Genomic DNA, 13,109 nt, shown 5'->3' on the forward strand with positions numbered 1-13,109 from the left:
TGAGGATCTGCCTTCAAATTGAACTCTGTGTGTCCTGGCCTCTGCAGTAATAAAAAAGTTTTCCAAAAAGAGAAAAACTGCCAGAAAAGAGTTTGGTATGGAATGCCTGATGGGTCAAAAATGCTTTTCAGTTACGCGTGCTGTTTAAAGAAAAAGTGGGTAAAAACATGGCCAAAACACGTACAAAAGCAGAAGATAATCTGAATACGTTCACATTGTGTCATTAACACACTCTGGGATGTGCCGAGATCTGTGAGATTTAATGTTATTTTTATTTTACTGAAACTGTTGTGACGAGATCATCACTGAGTCACTGTGAAGGAAACAAACTTATTTCAGCATTAAAGTTTGACTCATCTTTGAATCTGATCCATCACGTCCTTTACCTGTGCTCCTCTCTCAGGGCTGGCTACCTCCCACAAGGTGTTCCCCTGCAGCTGATTGGCTATCTGCCCGAGGAGACGTCCTTCCTGCCGTGGCACTCGGCCAGTCGAGCGCTCTACCAGCTGGACAAACTGCTGGACCGCACAGACGAATACAGCCTGTTCAGTGTAAGCACCCAATCGATCAATTACCGTCTCAGTCAGTCTGTCAGTCAATCAATCAGTCAGTCAGTAACAGCTCCATGTTAGTAGAATAAACTGTCTCTCCGGCACTGCCAGCTGGATGTCTGATGATTAATGTTTCACGGTGTGTGTGTGTGTGTGTGTGTGTGTGTGTGTGTGTGTGTGTGTGTGTGTGTGTGTGTGTGTGTGTGTGTGTGTGTGTGTGTGTGTGTGTGTGTGTGTGTGTGTGTGTGTTTTAACAGGACTTTGTGCTGAAGCAGGTTGCATCGCGGTACCATCAGATGGGTTGGCCAACAAACATCCCCAGCAACGAGGGCAACATCCTGCAGGCATCGTATCAGACCGAGTATGCTGCACACACACGCACACACACACACACACACACACACACACATACTTACCCTTGCTGATTAATATTATCATACTCATAACATAGAATTTTAATCGCTGAAGCATAATGAAAAGGGCAAAGCAGGAGGTCTTTGATGCGCAGACTGTGTGGGCGGATGCCAATTTGGTTCACGTATGTTCGGCAGCAGAAAAGGCACAAGGGGCTGGGCTCAGTGGAAAATAACTCAAGGGGTTTGGTGATTAATAAATACACTCTCAGCTGGTGACATCACTATGAGCTCAGCTCAAAAGTACGAGGGTGTGTAAACGACTCCAGTGCTGGAAGCACGGAGATCAAACTGGTATCCACTTCCAGACCCTCAAGACATTCTTGTAAAATGTGGAAATGTTCCTTTAAGTGTCTGACGCTGAGCTTTCCTCCTGTCTGTCTGTCTGCAGGGAGTTGCAGAGGGAGCTCATCATGTTAGCTTGCAGCTTCGGGAACAAACAGTGTCACCGTCAGGCCGTCGCCTACATCTCTGACTGGATCTCCAGCAACAAGAACAGGTACGAGTGCACACACACACACACACACACACACACACACACACACCGTACACATCTGTACGACTCACAGCAGGTGGCTCTGGGAATGTATAGAACATGACGCCAAAACACCTAAAACCCGCTGGTGTTGATGTTTGAGCGGCGGATGCAGACTTGGTCCTCACTGCGTTTCGTCTTTTGGTCCACTGGCAAATTCATGCAAAGGAGGCAAGAATTTGTGGTGCTTTCTGTCAGAAGACACCTTTAGGTTTGATTATTTTGCTCTCAACAATTCAAAGTTTAAATGTCTAACGCCCAGCGACACAAGTTCTTTCAATCCTTGTAACCTATAAAAAGCAAAAGAGACGACCTCCATGATCTGTTTCTTTTATTGTACGCTTCTTCTCGCTCTCCTCCTTTCTGCCTCCAACTTCTCCTCTTTCATGTGCTGCTGGCTCTTCCGCTCCCTCCAGATCCTGAACGAGATCTGCAAAATTAGATTTCAAACAGCAAATTAAATAGAAACAGATGCTGGTGTTCTGTAAAGGACAGGAGGGAGCTGATGATAAGAGGCGCACTTAAATTAAAAATCACTAAATTAAACAGCGTTTCCGACTCCATCCAGCAGGTCTTATGGACGGATTGTCGGAGCAGCAGCAGCAGGCCGCGTCCTCGCTGCTGGTCAGACGCGTGATTACGTGTCATCTTCTGAAAGTTCAGCGTCCACAGCGAAACATTTCAGGAGTCGTTTTCTCTCCGCTGACTTTTCCCGAGTGTTTCACATGACAACCATATGGCTGCGCTTTGGAAAAGCTCCATTTTCCCATCCTCACTACAACACAAGTCAGGCCCTGAGAATTTGAGAAGCAATTTGGAAATGCTCCACTTTCAGAGGTGCCAGATAAGTCCACATTCATGCAGGATTAATCTCTCCAAGGGTGATTTTTTAATATTTCATGCTCTATTCAGTGATTTTAATCCCATCTGCAGAGCACATGTATGTGGTTTTCCTGCCCGAGCCAGAGTATTAATTACTGATCCGCCTTTTGTCAGAATGCTGCAGTAACTGAAGTGTCGTCAGGAGAAAGCTCATCTGACGTGGCTTCACAATTACCTGGAATTGAAAAAAAGAAGGGGGCACACGTGAACCTGGACTCTGTTCGTCCCTCGTGTGACTCTCAGCACATTAACTCTGTGTATGAAGCTACAGTTACGGGCCTTTAGCCGACTGAGTCAAACAGCAGACCTGCGTCACACCTGCGGCTCCTGCATGAAAAAAGGTGTTAGGAGCCACCTGCTGTCGTGCGACTCTGGCTAAGATCCCGACCAGAACAGCCAGTCTAATTACTGAAGAGCGCAGCTGATATTTTAGCACCTATGTCCCCCAGGACAATTAATCATGTCCCGCTGGGGTTTTGTTGTAAATGAACCATCTAAATGGATCCAAAAAGCTCACTTCTCACATATATCTTCATGTGGCTGCAGCCATTGATGGATTAACCTGGCAGGGGGTCCTGGGGCAACAATGAACTGCTGGGTCCCCATTATCCCCGCGTTCCCTCCACTCTCTCTGCATTGTATTCAGTACTTTTATGCCTGAACACAACCTGGGCTCAGGTTTGCTTTGTGCTGTTTTGACTGAGCACACATTAATTTCTGCAGACCAGAACATCTCAACAACTATTGGATGGATTCTCCCCAAAGCTGGACCACACCTTCATGTCACCCCCACGATGAATTACAGAAACTCTGATAATATTCTGCCTTTTTAACTAGAGTCATCGGGAGGTCAACATTCCAGTTTTGACATGTCAAACACAATGGAGGGACTGTAGTAAACCTCACACCTCCATCACATCAGAGTGTTGAACCTGTCACGGTGAGCATGTTGGCATTTAGCTCACATCATCTAGCATGGCTGTAGTCCTGCATTGCTAATGAGTGTTGGTATTATATAAATCATCATCCAATGAAGTATAAACCCTCTTTCAAATAATACAAAGCTCTGTTTTAAAAGTTAAGACCCAATCCCAAAAAGACCAGGATCCAGAGATTTGTTTAGGCTGATAGGCTGAAGGACACCAACGATTGTATATAAACCAAGAAGGCGTGCGAGCTCTTCAAAAGTGAAGCCAGAACCCCTGGATTGCCCCCTGGTGGCTTTACTAATAACAGCATAATGGAGGTCAGTCAGTGTGGTTTGGAGGTTTGGGCGCTTCAGTCGCATGTCTCACGTCTGGCGTGATAACAACACGAGCTGTGGTCAGAGCAGCAGCACAGCAGTCTTCTTCAGTCAGGTTTTAATTACCTGACCGAGCTCACGTCGCTCTGTCAGGTGGTTTAAATGTTTCATCACATTTTCAAAAGTCAGAGCGACATTTCGACTGCAGAGTCGTACAGACAGACGGACGGAGCAGATGGTGGAGAGACATGTTTACTGTCAGAATGGGAGTTTGATGCCGAGGAAGAGCTGAGTGGGAGGGAGAGATATTTCAGGAGAAAGATGGAGCTCTAGGACATAAAACATCCTCTACAGACTGTTAAAACACACACACACACACACACACACACACACGTTATGTTGGTTAATGGGATCAGAGCCATCTGGAGGTTTCTGAAGACTCCTCCATTTTATATTCAGCAGAGAAAACTCTACATTATTACTGATATTTTTATTAGGAAGAACAGCAGTGGCCACAGAAGAAGAGCAAATGATGAAGCTGTAATGGCTGCAGTGTCACAGCAGCTGTGGCAGGAGACACAGTCGTACTTAATAACCTGGTGGTAGCTTAGACGTCATGTTATCTGCTCAAACACACACTCACATTCGTAAATACACACACACTCGAGAACACAGTGTGTGGCAGATGTCGTCTGAGAAGGACTTTACCAACTCACAGTCAGCAGTAATGTGGAAGTAAGCCTGTATGTGTGTGTGTGTGTGTGTGTGTGTGTTGAAGCTTGCTCTTAAGTGGAGCATCTCTAAAATGATTTCCCAGGTCGGTGAATGATGTAATTGTCCCTGCATCACTCATTCTGCACACACACACACACACACACACACACACACACACACACACACACTCAGTCACACACACACAGAAGCACACGGTGTTCAGTATATAATTTTGCGCTGCCAGCTGAGCACACTGTATTGTGATGAAAGTTTTTAGTTTTGGTTTACTGACAATTTAGGTCACCTTTTTGCGTTGCTGATTATTCAGGCCAGTAACCAGCTGGGGCACAGTGTGTGTGTGTGTGTGTGTGTGTGTGTGTGTGTGTGTGTGTGTGTGTGTTATGGTTTCCTTGTATAGAAGAACAGAAACAGTAGCTACCTGTAGTAACCCCAGTTCTATGAGTATGTTGGCCCTTATGCAAGTACAGAGGTTTTCTTGTATTAATTATAATAAAATTTCACAAATGTCTGATAACATGAACATGTGTGTGAAGCCTTCACAGTTTAGAGTGTGTAGCTTCTCTGCAGCAACGTCCGTGTTTGAAGCTTTGTAATCCACCACAGGATGATTGGTTTGGCTGTTGAGCTAAAATTAGACACATTTTTATCCGCTGAATTTAGGAGCATCTTAAAGGATGTTGTTGCTGCTGTGTTTGAATTGCTGTTCTTTTGTCTTATTGTGGACGTTTGTGTAATATCATGTTGCATGTGTTGCATTCAAATGAGACTTCCTGGTAAAATAACAGTGGAATAAAAAATAAAATAAACCTGGAGCATATCAAGGACAGCCAAAGTTAATTAATCAATATCTGCTGTAATAAGCTACATTCTAGCACAATATATTCAGAGGCGCATGTCCCTGTTGGGCTTATTGAGACAACTGGAGTCCCAGCTGGTGAGGAAGTGTCTTTAAGTGTGTCTTTGTCTCTGCATTTTATGACCAGAGTCCACAGGATAAGTGAAGAGAGGCTTTAATGGAACTCCCTAATGGAATAAGAAATTTATGCTTAGAGTCCAGAGAGAGTCCTGGTTAATCTTGTGGACGTGTCTTATCAGGGTTTTTAGTTTTATTACCTTCCCTGGTCCACTCTCACTCCCACAGCCTGCTGCTCTCGCTGCACAGGAGACAAATCAAACATAAAACGTGAGGCTTTTTACTCTCGCTGTATTGGATGTGTGGTGCACTAATAGGGTCGGTTTGACAGCTGGATGTTGTGTCTTTGTAGGATTCCTCCTAACATCAGAGACATTGTTTACTGCACTGGGGTCAGTCTGATGGACGAGGACGTGTGGGAGTTCATCTGGATGAAGTTTCACTCGTCCAACGCCGTTTCAGAGAAGAAGATCCTGCTGGAGGCTCTGACCTGCTCGGACAACATCTTCCTGCTGAACAGGTACACACAGCGCGGCTGTTTCTGAGCGTGTGCGTCACATCTGAGAAAAGGATGTCAGGTGGTTTAACCTCACAACGAAACAACGAGACGCGTGGATGTATTTTTTTATTTTAACTGCAGCAGGTTTCATGTCTGCAGGTTGATTTTAGTGGCGCAGTGAAAGACAACCAGACTGAAAGTGGAATGAAAGCTGGAGGGAAATTCTGCCCAAGGCCATACATGTACATAAATCTGACCCTCTGTGTGACTAAGAGAGAGAGAGAGAGAGAGTGTGTGTGTGTGCGTGTGTGTGTGAGTGTGTGTGTGTGTGTGTTAACAGCAGAGTATTTTATCTGGAGCTAACTGCAGCTATCTCTTGTTGAAAAATAGCTAGGATGCATCTCACATACACTTAAAACTGTACAGTGAGACAGACCGATGTGTGTGTGTGTGTGTGTGTGTGTGTGTGTGTGTGTGTGTGTGTGTGTTGTGTTGAGCTATATTGTGTGTGCTGTGTGTATTTGTCAGGTATTGATTTTCCAGCCACCGTAAACTGCCCTGCAATCAGAGAGTAGTACTGCATGTTCAGATAACAGCTATCACACACACACACACACACACACAAAAAAAAAAAAAAAGAAAAAAAAAATCCAAAATCACAGCACAGAAACACCCTGATTGGTCACACAGGAAATGGTTTCAGCACAGAGGGATTGTGGGAAAAGAGAGAGAAAATTGATTTTGGGGTTTAATGAAAAGACAGCAGCTACAAACAACGAGCACACACACACACACACACACACTCACACACACTCACACACACACACACACACACACACACACACACTCACACACACACTCACACTCACACACACACACAATGAAGGGGCATACAAACAGAGAGAAATGGAAACGGAAAGTAAAAGAAGATGACTGTAAACTCTGATATTTATTGAGCGAACTTCAGGTTTTTGTCAGTAAAAGTGTTGCGTCTTTTTGTCTTCTGCTCAGTCTTACATCTTAAAAAAAAACTTTAAAACTTGGATTAATTTGTTTACACGTTCAAATCGTCAAGATTCTGTAAACAAACACTTTGAGTAATTCCCTCAGTCTCTCACTAGCTGGGAATAATCAGATGACTGTGTGTCATGTCAGCGCGATACAGTCAGACAACTTGACTTTTTCTGCCTGTTTCTCATAAACAGCCTGTAGTGTTTGTGCGACTGGCTTTCTGATGACGATACAGAGAAGAAGAATATCTCAGCAGGCTGATTGTTTAAAGTTGTTTGAGTAAGAGTAAGACCCAATCATACCACTATAATTAAGAATACAGATATGCCAACGTAGCTGAAACTGAAGATGAGCCATTGGTTAATATTGTCACCTGCTAAAATAAGGCCCACAGGCTAATGTGAAAGCATGTTGATGTTTCAGGTTGAAAAAAACATTTCAAGTTTAAGCAGGTCCTAAAACATTAGCATTTTTATATTCAACATGACCACGTTAGCATGCTAGTGTTGTAAGTAAATCTTCTTAAATATGAGCCACATGCTCATCTTGAGCATGGTACCAAATATTAGCATGCTAACATGTGTTTGGGGGAACCTTTAGCATACTGAATGCCAGGACTGCCCCATTGTGGCTCGTTATATATCAGGTAGAAAAAGCTCCAGTTTACAGGTAATGGCTGTACAACAACCACCTTTGACCTCCATCGTTCCTGTCACCATGGTTACTGAGCTTGACTGCATCTCTGCGCCTCCCAGGTTATTGAACCTGTCTTTGACCTCGGACCTGGTCCCAGAGCAGGATGTGATCGACGTCATCATCCACGTCGGCAGAAACCCTCAGGGTCGAAACCTCGCCTGGAAATACTTCAGAGAAAAGTGGGACGTCCTGAACGCACGGTGAGGGACTGAGTCAGCCAGTCCACGTGGGAGATGTTGAACCGTAAAGTGGAAGTAATTGTAGACTGACGCCAAAACGAAACACTAACTGGTCTCTCTCTCTCGCTGTCTCCGCTCAGTTATGGTGAAGCGTTGTTCATGAATTCAAAGCTCATCAGTGGAGTCACAGAGTTCCTGAATACTGAGAGAGAACTCAATGAGGTGAATACACACACACACACACACACACACACACGTCTTTCAGGTCCTGTCGTGACTTTCAGATGCACATTTGCAGGTTAGTAACGACCTGTTTCATCTTAACTCTGATGAGCTTCACAGGCACAACAGTAAGATCAGGGATTTACACGTACGTGACGGCCATACCGCCACTTCCTGGTTGTTTAAATGCCTTAACAGTTTATGGTGAAGTGAACTGAAAAGAGGAAACGTGTTGTTGCTGAGTGACAAAGGCCTCAGAGGGTGAAGGTTAGGGTGGAGAGATGGAGCAGCCCCACGTCACATGTGATACTGTTTGTTTCCTCAGATCAGTCATGACATTAACGTGCTTTCCAGAAACATCTGAAGTGATCAGAGAATTCAAAAGCAGCGATGATGTTAATTGTTACTCATTTAATCTACTAGCTGTGGTTTTCAGTGGTTTTTATGAAACTTGAAGCTTAACCAAAGGTTGAAATCAGAAATAAAATGAAAGTTTGTGTTGAATCCAGCTTCCTAATGTTGACAACCTCACATTTTCTACATAAAGGGCTGTGGGCGTTTCTGAATGGAAAAATCTGTTGCATTATTTCTTTTTTGTGATGAATACTCACTGGGATGAAATCATTTTCTTTGAGATCTCTGCCATCTCTGTTGGTATGGCAACAAAAAAACAGCCACAGCGTGGGCTTTAGAGTCTGTGAAGCCTCTGAAGAGAATCTCAAGAAATTAAAATGTGATCCATGAATACAAAAACTGTCTCAAATGAAAAGAGTGATGCACATTTTTGGATTATTTTTCTGCAGATATTTTTAGAGGAAAGTGAAGATATACTTCTGCCCACAGAGAAAATTTTAAAACTGGTGAGTCACAGAAGGAAGGAGAGGTAAAAAGCCAAAACAGAAAGTGTTGGATAGAGGAGAAGGAAGCAGGAAGAGAAAGAGGAAAAAGACGAGTGCAGACTTAATAATATTAAAGTGAGTTGAAGGATTGGATGCTCCAGTGAATCTGTCCAATTCTGGACAACACCAGGTTTCCTCCTCCATCCTCAAATTTTTTCTTTTCTTTCAGCAAAGTTTCTCTTTCGTTAAGAAAAGTTTCTCTTTCGTACTTCACCTCTCATGCTGCAAACTGTCTGTTTAATTACCAGCCTTTAAGAGTTTCACTTTGATACCTCCACTTTCATGCTGAAAATTTCACCTCTAATTATGAACCTTTAAGGGAGAGTTTCTCTTCCGTTATCAGGCCTTTAAAGCACAGTTTAGCTTTAATGAATCAAAACATATTTTACTAAAACATCAAGAGACCTTTGCTTTTTGACCTGCTGGCTGCCTGATGATTTGGTGTTTCTGTCACCAGGCTAAAATAAGATGTACTATATGACCAAAAGTATGTGGCATGTGTCTCTCTTTTCTTCAAATGATTTGCTAAATGTTTCATGCAGAAGCAAAAACTGACTCTTTAATATAACAGCAAGTTATGGCCATCAGTTTAATTATTTCAACTTTGTGTCCATTTGGTCAGTCACTTTGGCATGTTGGACTCCTACGCCCTTAGGCTGCTGTTTCCATGGAGAAAAAGCCTAACCCTTTATTGTTTCTCTCTTGGGCTTTCAAAATTCTAATCTTCTGATGCCTTTTCTGTCATCTCCTTTTCCTTCCATCCTTCGTCTTTTCTTTCCCTTGTGCTCAACTCCTTCCCTCCATTATTTCCCTGTCTTTCTCCCTTTCTCCTATCATTTCTAATTTAAGTTAAAGGAGTTCATCCAGTCCAGTGGCGTGGGGGCGGGGCCTGCGTTGCCGCGGGCGCTGGAGATCGTTGAGGGTAACGTTCGCTGGCACCGTCTCCACCGGCGGCAGTTCTACCAGTGGCTGCGCAAACCTCCAAGCCCATGAAGTGACCGCCAACTGACTGCTAAGCTAATGCTAATGCACTGCTAGCTTATGGACGCAGTCAGACGGAATGATATAAAAAAAGGATTGAGTCAAGAGAAAGACTGTCTTGACTGGTTTTTCAGCTGGTTTGTCGACTGGTTTTGCTTGTAAAGAAATTTGTTTTCAAATGTTTTGTTTCAGATGATTATGTTTGTGGCTGATGATCAATCGGTTTCTGCGCTGTGAAAAAGTAAATTTAGCTAGCTTCTATCAGTCTCAGTGATTGATAGTACTCAGTACTTGGTAGCTAGCAGCAACCTTGCCAATATTTGCAAATACATTGCAAATATGAAAATCCAAGTTTTTGAAATAAGATATCACAGCCATTGATAATGGTTGCTTATTGACTTTAAAACCAAAACTATTCTGAACTAAACTCAACGACAAAATAATTAATTTAGTACATCTGTAATTTTCTGCATTTTCTTGTATGTACTAGCCTGAGACCTATAGCAGTTTAAATCACACATTTCAGTGTTTGCTATATTAAACCAGCTGACGGTTCCCAGCAGTTAGTTGAATGTCGACCACTGAACAGAGCTGTAATTAACATTACATGGACCCTGTGAACACAGCACTCTGTGGCTTCATTCAAACTCATTAACTCTTCAACAATCAGACTGCTTCAGCTTTAATTTAAAAAGGAGCTTTGTTTTTTGGGGATCAAAAACTGCAGCTGTTTGGAAAATATCAGCAGGTTTCTGAGGCTTTGCAGGTGACTCACTTCAGAAATGTCCTTTTGAGTATAAAACCTCATACTAACTTCAAAATTTTGCTCTAAACAACAGAGAAAGCAACATGTGGAAGAGCAGCTCAAAGCAGTGACGCTCTGGTCTGTTTGGAGGAAAACATTTTAAATGGCCTAAAGTGAAAACAAATAATATGGGCTGTAGCAAAAAACAACCCTGACAAAAACCAACCTGTGAATTTGATGTGAAAGTTGAAGTTTTCAGTCTGATTACTGAAGGACAAGTGGACAAAGTGTATGACAGTCAAAAGAAACACATAACAGAACCATGAATCAGTAAAACAAGGACATTTTCTCAGAACAAATGATAGAACAAAAATTTAACAAATCAGACATCCTGCCAAATTTCTATCTTGTAGTTTCTTCTGGTTCTTCTTCTTCTTAGTTATTTGATGGTGATTTTGGTGTTGAGAGAAACAAATGGAGAATCACAAAACATATGCCTTGATCCAGGCACAAAAGTATCAAACAAATGAAATGGTTTCATGTGTTAGGTTTCCCAGTTTGCCCCGAACTCCACCCTGCTGAAATCTGTAAGCCAATGAGCTTGCTCCTTATTTAGCCACTAAAACCCGAGAGTAACTTCTGAAAGTTATGACAACCTTTCTGACTGACAGCAACCTTGAAAATTACAACTTTGACCAAAATGAAAACTCATTAAGTCCTTTTGGTTAGCTTTTAGTCTATCCTTTTTTCTCTCCCCAGTTTTACAAATAAATGAGAGGAGGGTGGAAAGACTGGGGCAAGGAAATGGCCAGCAAGACCACTGATACTCTCAGAGTGACATTATATGCAGATGATGTGGGTTTTTTTTAAACGAGACAGTTCATACGGGGACAGGACTCATCCACGTCGGTGGACTTTTACAGCTTGTGTGACATGACTGGACATAGTGGAGTAATTTGCATGATGGTTTCTGTACTGTGAAGTAAATGGATTGGATGGACTAAGGAAATTCATAGCCTGATGGACCCGACGAGGCTTTGAATTTTACAGGCTCGTGGTTCTGACAGATTCTTTCAGTGGACAATGTTGTTTGTTTTCTAAGAAGAAGGATGTGTTGGATTTTTTCCCTCAGTTTAACAGAATCTTAAGTGCAAGAGATTCTTCTCTGGGTGAACAACTGAAAGTATGATGGACTCCACAGGTCAACAGACTTTAAAGCAGAGCGAGTTGTACAGCGTAACAAGCTCAGCAATGCTATGGACTTTACAGCATATGAGTTTGACAGCATGATGGATCTTACAGGGTGGGGCTGTCTGCTTTCCCCCCAGAGTTTTAAATGTAAATGATACTGATTTTAGTCTGAGCCGTGGAGTCGGAGAGGACGAGCTGGACATGTTCGTAAAACACACCTGTGTGATGTTTTTGAGGGCCGTTTTGGAGACTTGACTTCTAAGAATTTTGGGGCTTAAAATGAATCAAATGGATCACAAAGGACTTTTTTGAAAAGTGTGTGTTGAACTTCCGTCCTGTTGAACAAACTTGTTATTCCTCTTCTGTTAGATCTGGCTTTGATGTTAAAAATTGAGCCATATATGAATTAATGGGCCTGCCTGCTTCTATACACAGTGTGTCCAGTGATGTGCGTGTGTGTGTGTGTGATGAAGATGATGATGAAGATCACAGCAGATGAGGTCTGCTGTGCCAGGCATGATGATTAAAATTATGATAGTTAAAATTATTCTAATTATGATCAGGGTTGATGATGGATTTAATGATACTCGTTGATGATGTGAAAAAGCTAATTAGTATTATTATAATTATTCAGTGCATTTTGAACCTGTATCGTCCTGTCAGGGAAATCTGCTTCACAGGCACACAACAGATCTAACCTGTGTACAACCTGTAAATTGTACAAATAGCATATTTACATTTAAAATGTGGAATTTGAAGATGTTTTAGTTGATGAAAATGGTGTCCATGATGGCGGTGACGATGAGGTACTGATGTGGGACCAAAATGGGATGGAAAGAGGAGGTTACAGAGAAGAGTTCACTCCTACTTCCTGTTTGCACTGCTGTGGTTTCCTGTGTTTTCTGATTGGACGACATTAAAATGGTTAACCTTGTGTGTGATCCCATTTGTTCCAATCCCATCCAGCTGCGTACACAGTATCTAACGACCTGGGATAAGGACAGCCTGAAAAGGTTAAAGCTTAAAGTGTTAAAAACAGTGACAGTGGTCAGGTTGGTGTAGCAGTTAGCAGTAGTCGTCGTAACTGTCCTGACACTTTCTCATTAGTGCTGTTGATGGTAACCGGTTGCCGTGGAAACAACTGTCAGACAGTTGCAACAGTCAGATGGTCCACTCATGACAAATTGCAGCTATGTGGAGGCAGGTTTCATTATTCCAGGGAGGAAGAAGACGAAGAAAAAGCAGAAGTGCCGGGATTCAAACCAACAACCTCCCACATGTGTGTGCGAGACATCCTGCTGAACTTCATCCTCAGTGATGAATGACTTCGGTGTTTTTTCCCACGGCACCATGGGAAATCTCACCACACACACACAGAGTTTACGCTCTGTGTGTGTGTGTGTGCGCGTGTGTG

General features: G+C 42.8%; 1 protein-coding gene across 4 annotated transcripts in view; it reads left to right on the top strand.

Annotated features, from left to right (window-relative positions):
* Positions 1-12,629, top strand: part of LOC124053792 (thyrotropin-releasing hormone-degrading ectoenzyme-like) — a 97,392-nt gene extending 84,763 nt beyond the window's left edge. For 2 of the 4 annotated variants that reach the window (XM_046379287.1, XM_046379285.1), the window contains exons 14-20: positions 404-551; positions 809-912; positions 1,356-1,463; positions 5,625-5,792; positions 7,538-7,678; positions 7,798-7,879; positions 9,628-12,629. In XM_046379287.1, coding sequence (XP_046235243.1) covers positions 404-551; positions 809-912; positions 1,356-1,463; positions 5,625-5,792; positions 7,538-7,678; positions 7,798-7,879; positions 9,628-9,771 — 895 coding nt within the window. In that variant the 3' untranslated portion in view covers positions 9,772-12,629. Of the gene's footprint in view, positions 1-403; positions 552-808; positions 913-1,355; positions 1,464-5,624; positions 5,793-7,537; positions 7,679-7,797; positions 7,880-8,682; positions 8,854-9,627 lie in introns of those variants that run through there. The other 2 variants (XR_006842231.1, XM_046379286.1) reach the window with 2 other exon arrangements.
* The last annotated feature ends 480 nt before the right edge of the window (positions 12,630-13,109 follow it).

This window comes from Scatophagus argus, chromosome 22, assembly GCF_020382885.2.
Source record: "Scatophagus argus isolate fScaArg1 chromosome 22, fScaArg1.pri, whole genome shotgun sequence".
Classification (NCBI taxonomy): domain Eukaryota; kingdom Metazoa; phylum Chordata; class Actinopteri; family Scatophagidae; genus Scatophagus; species Scatophagus argus.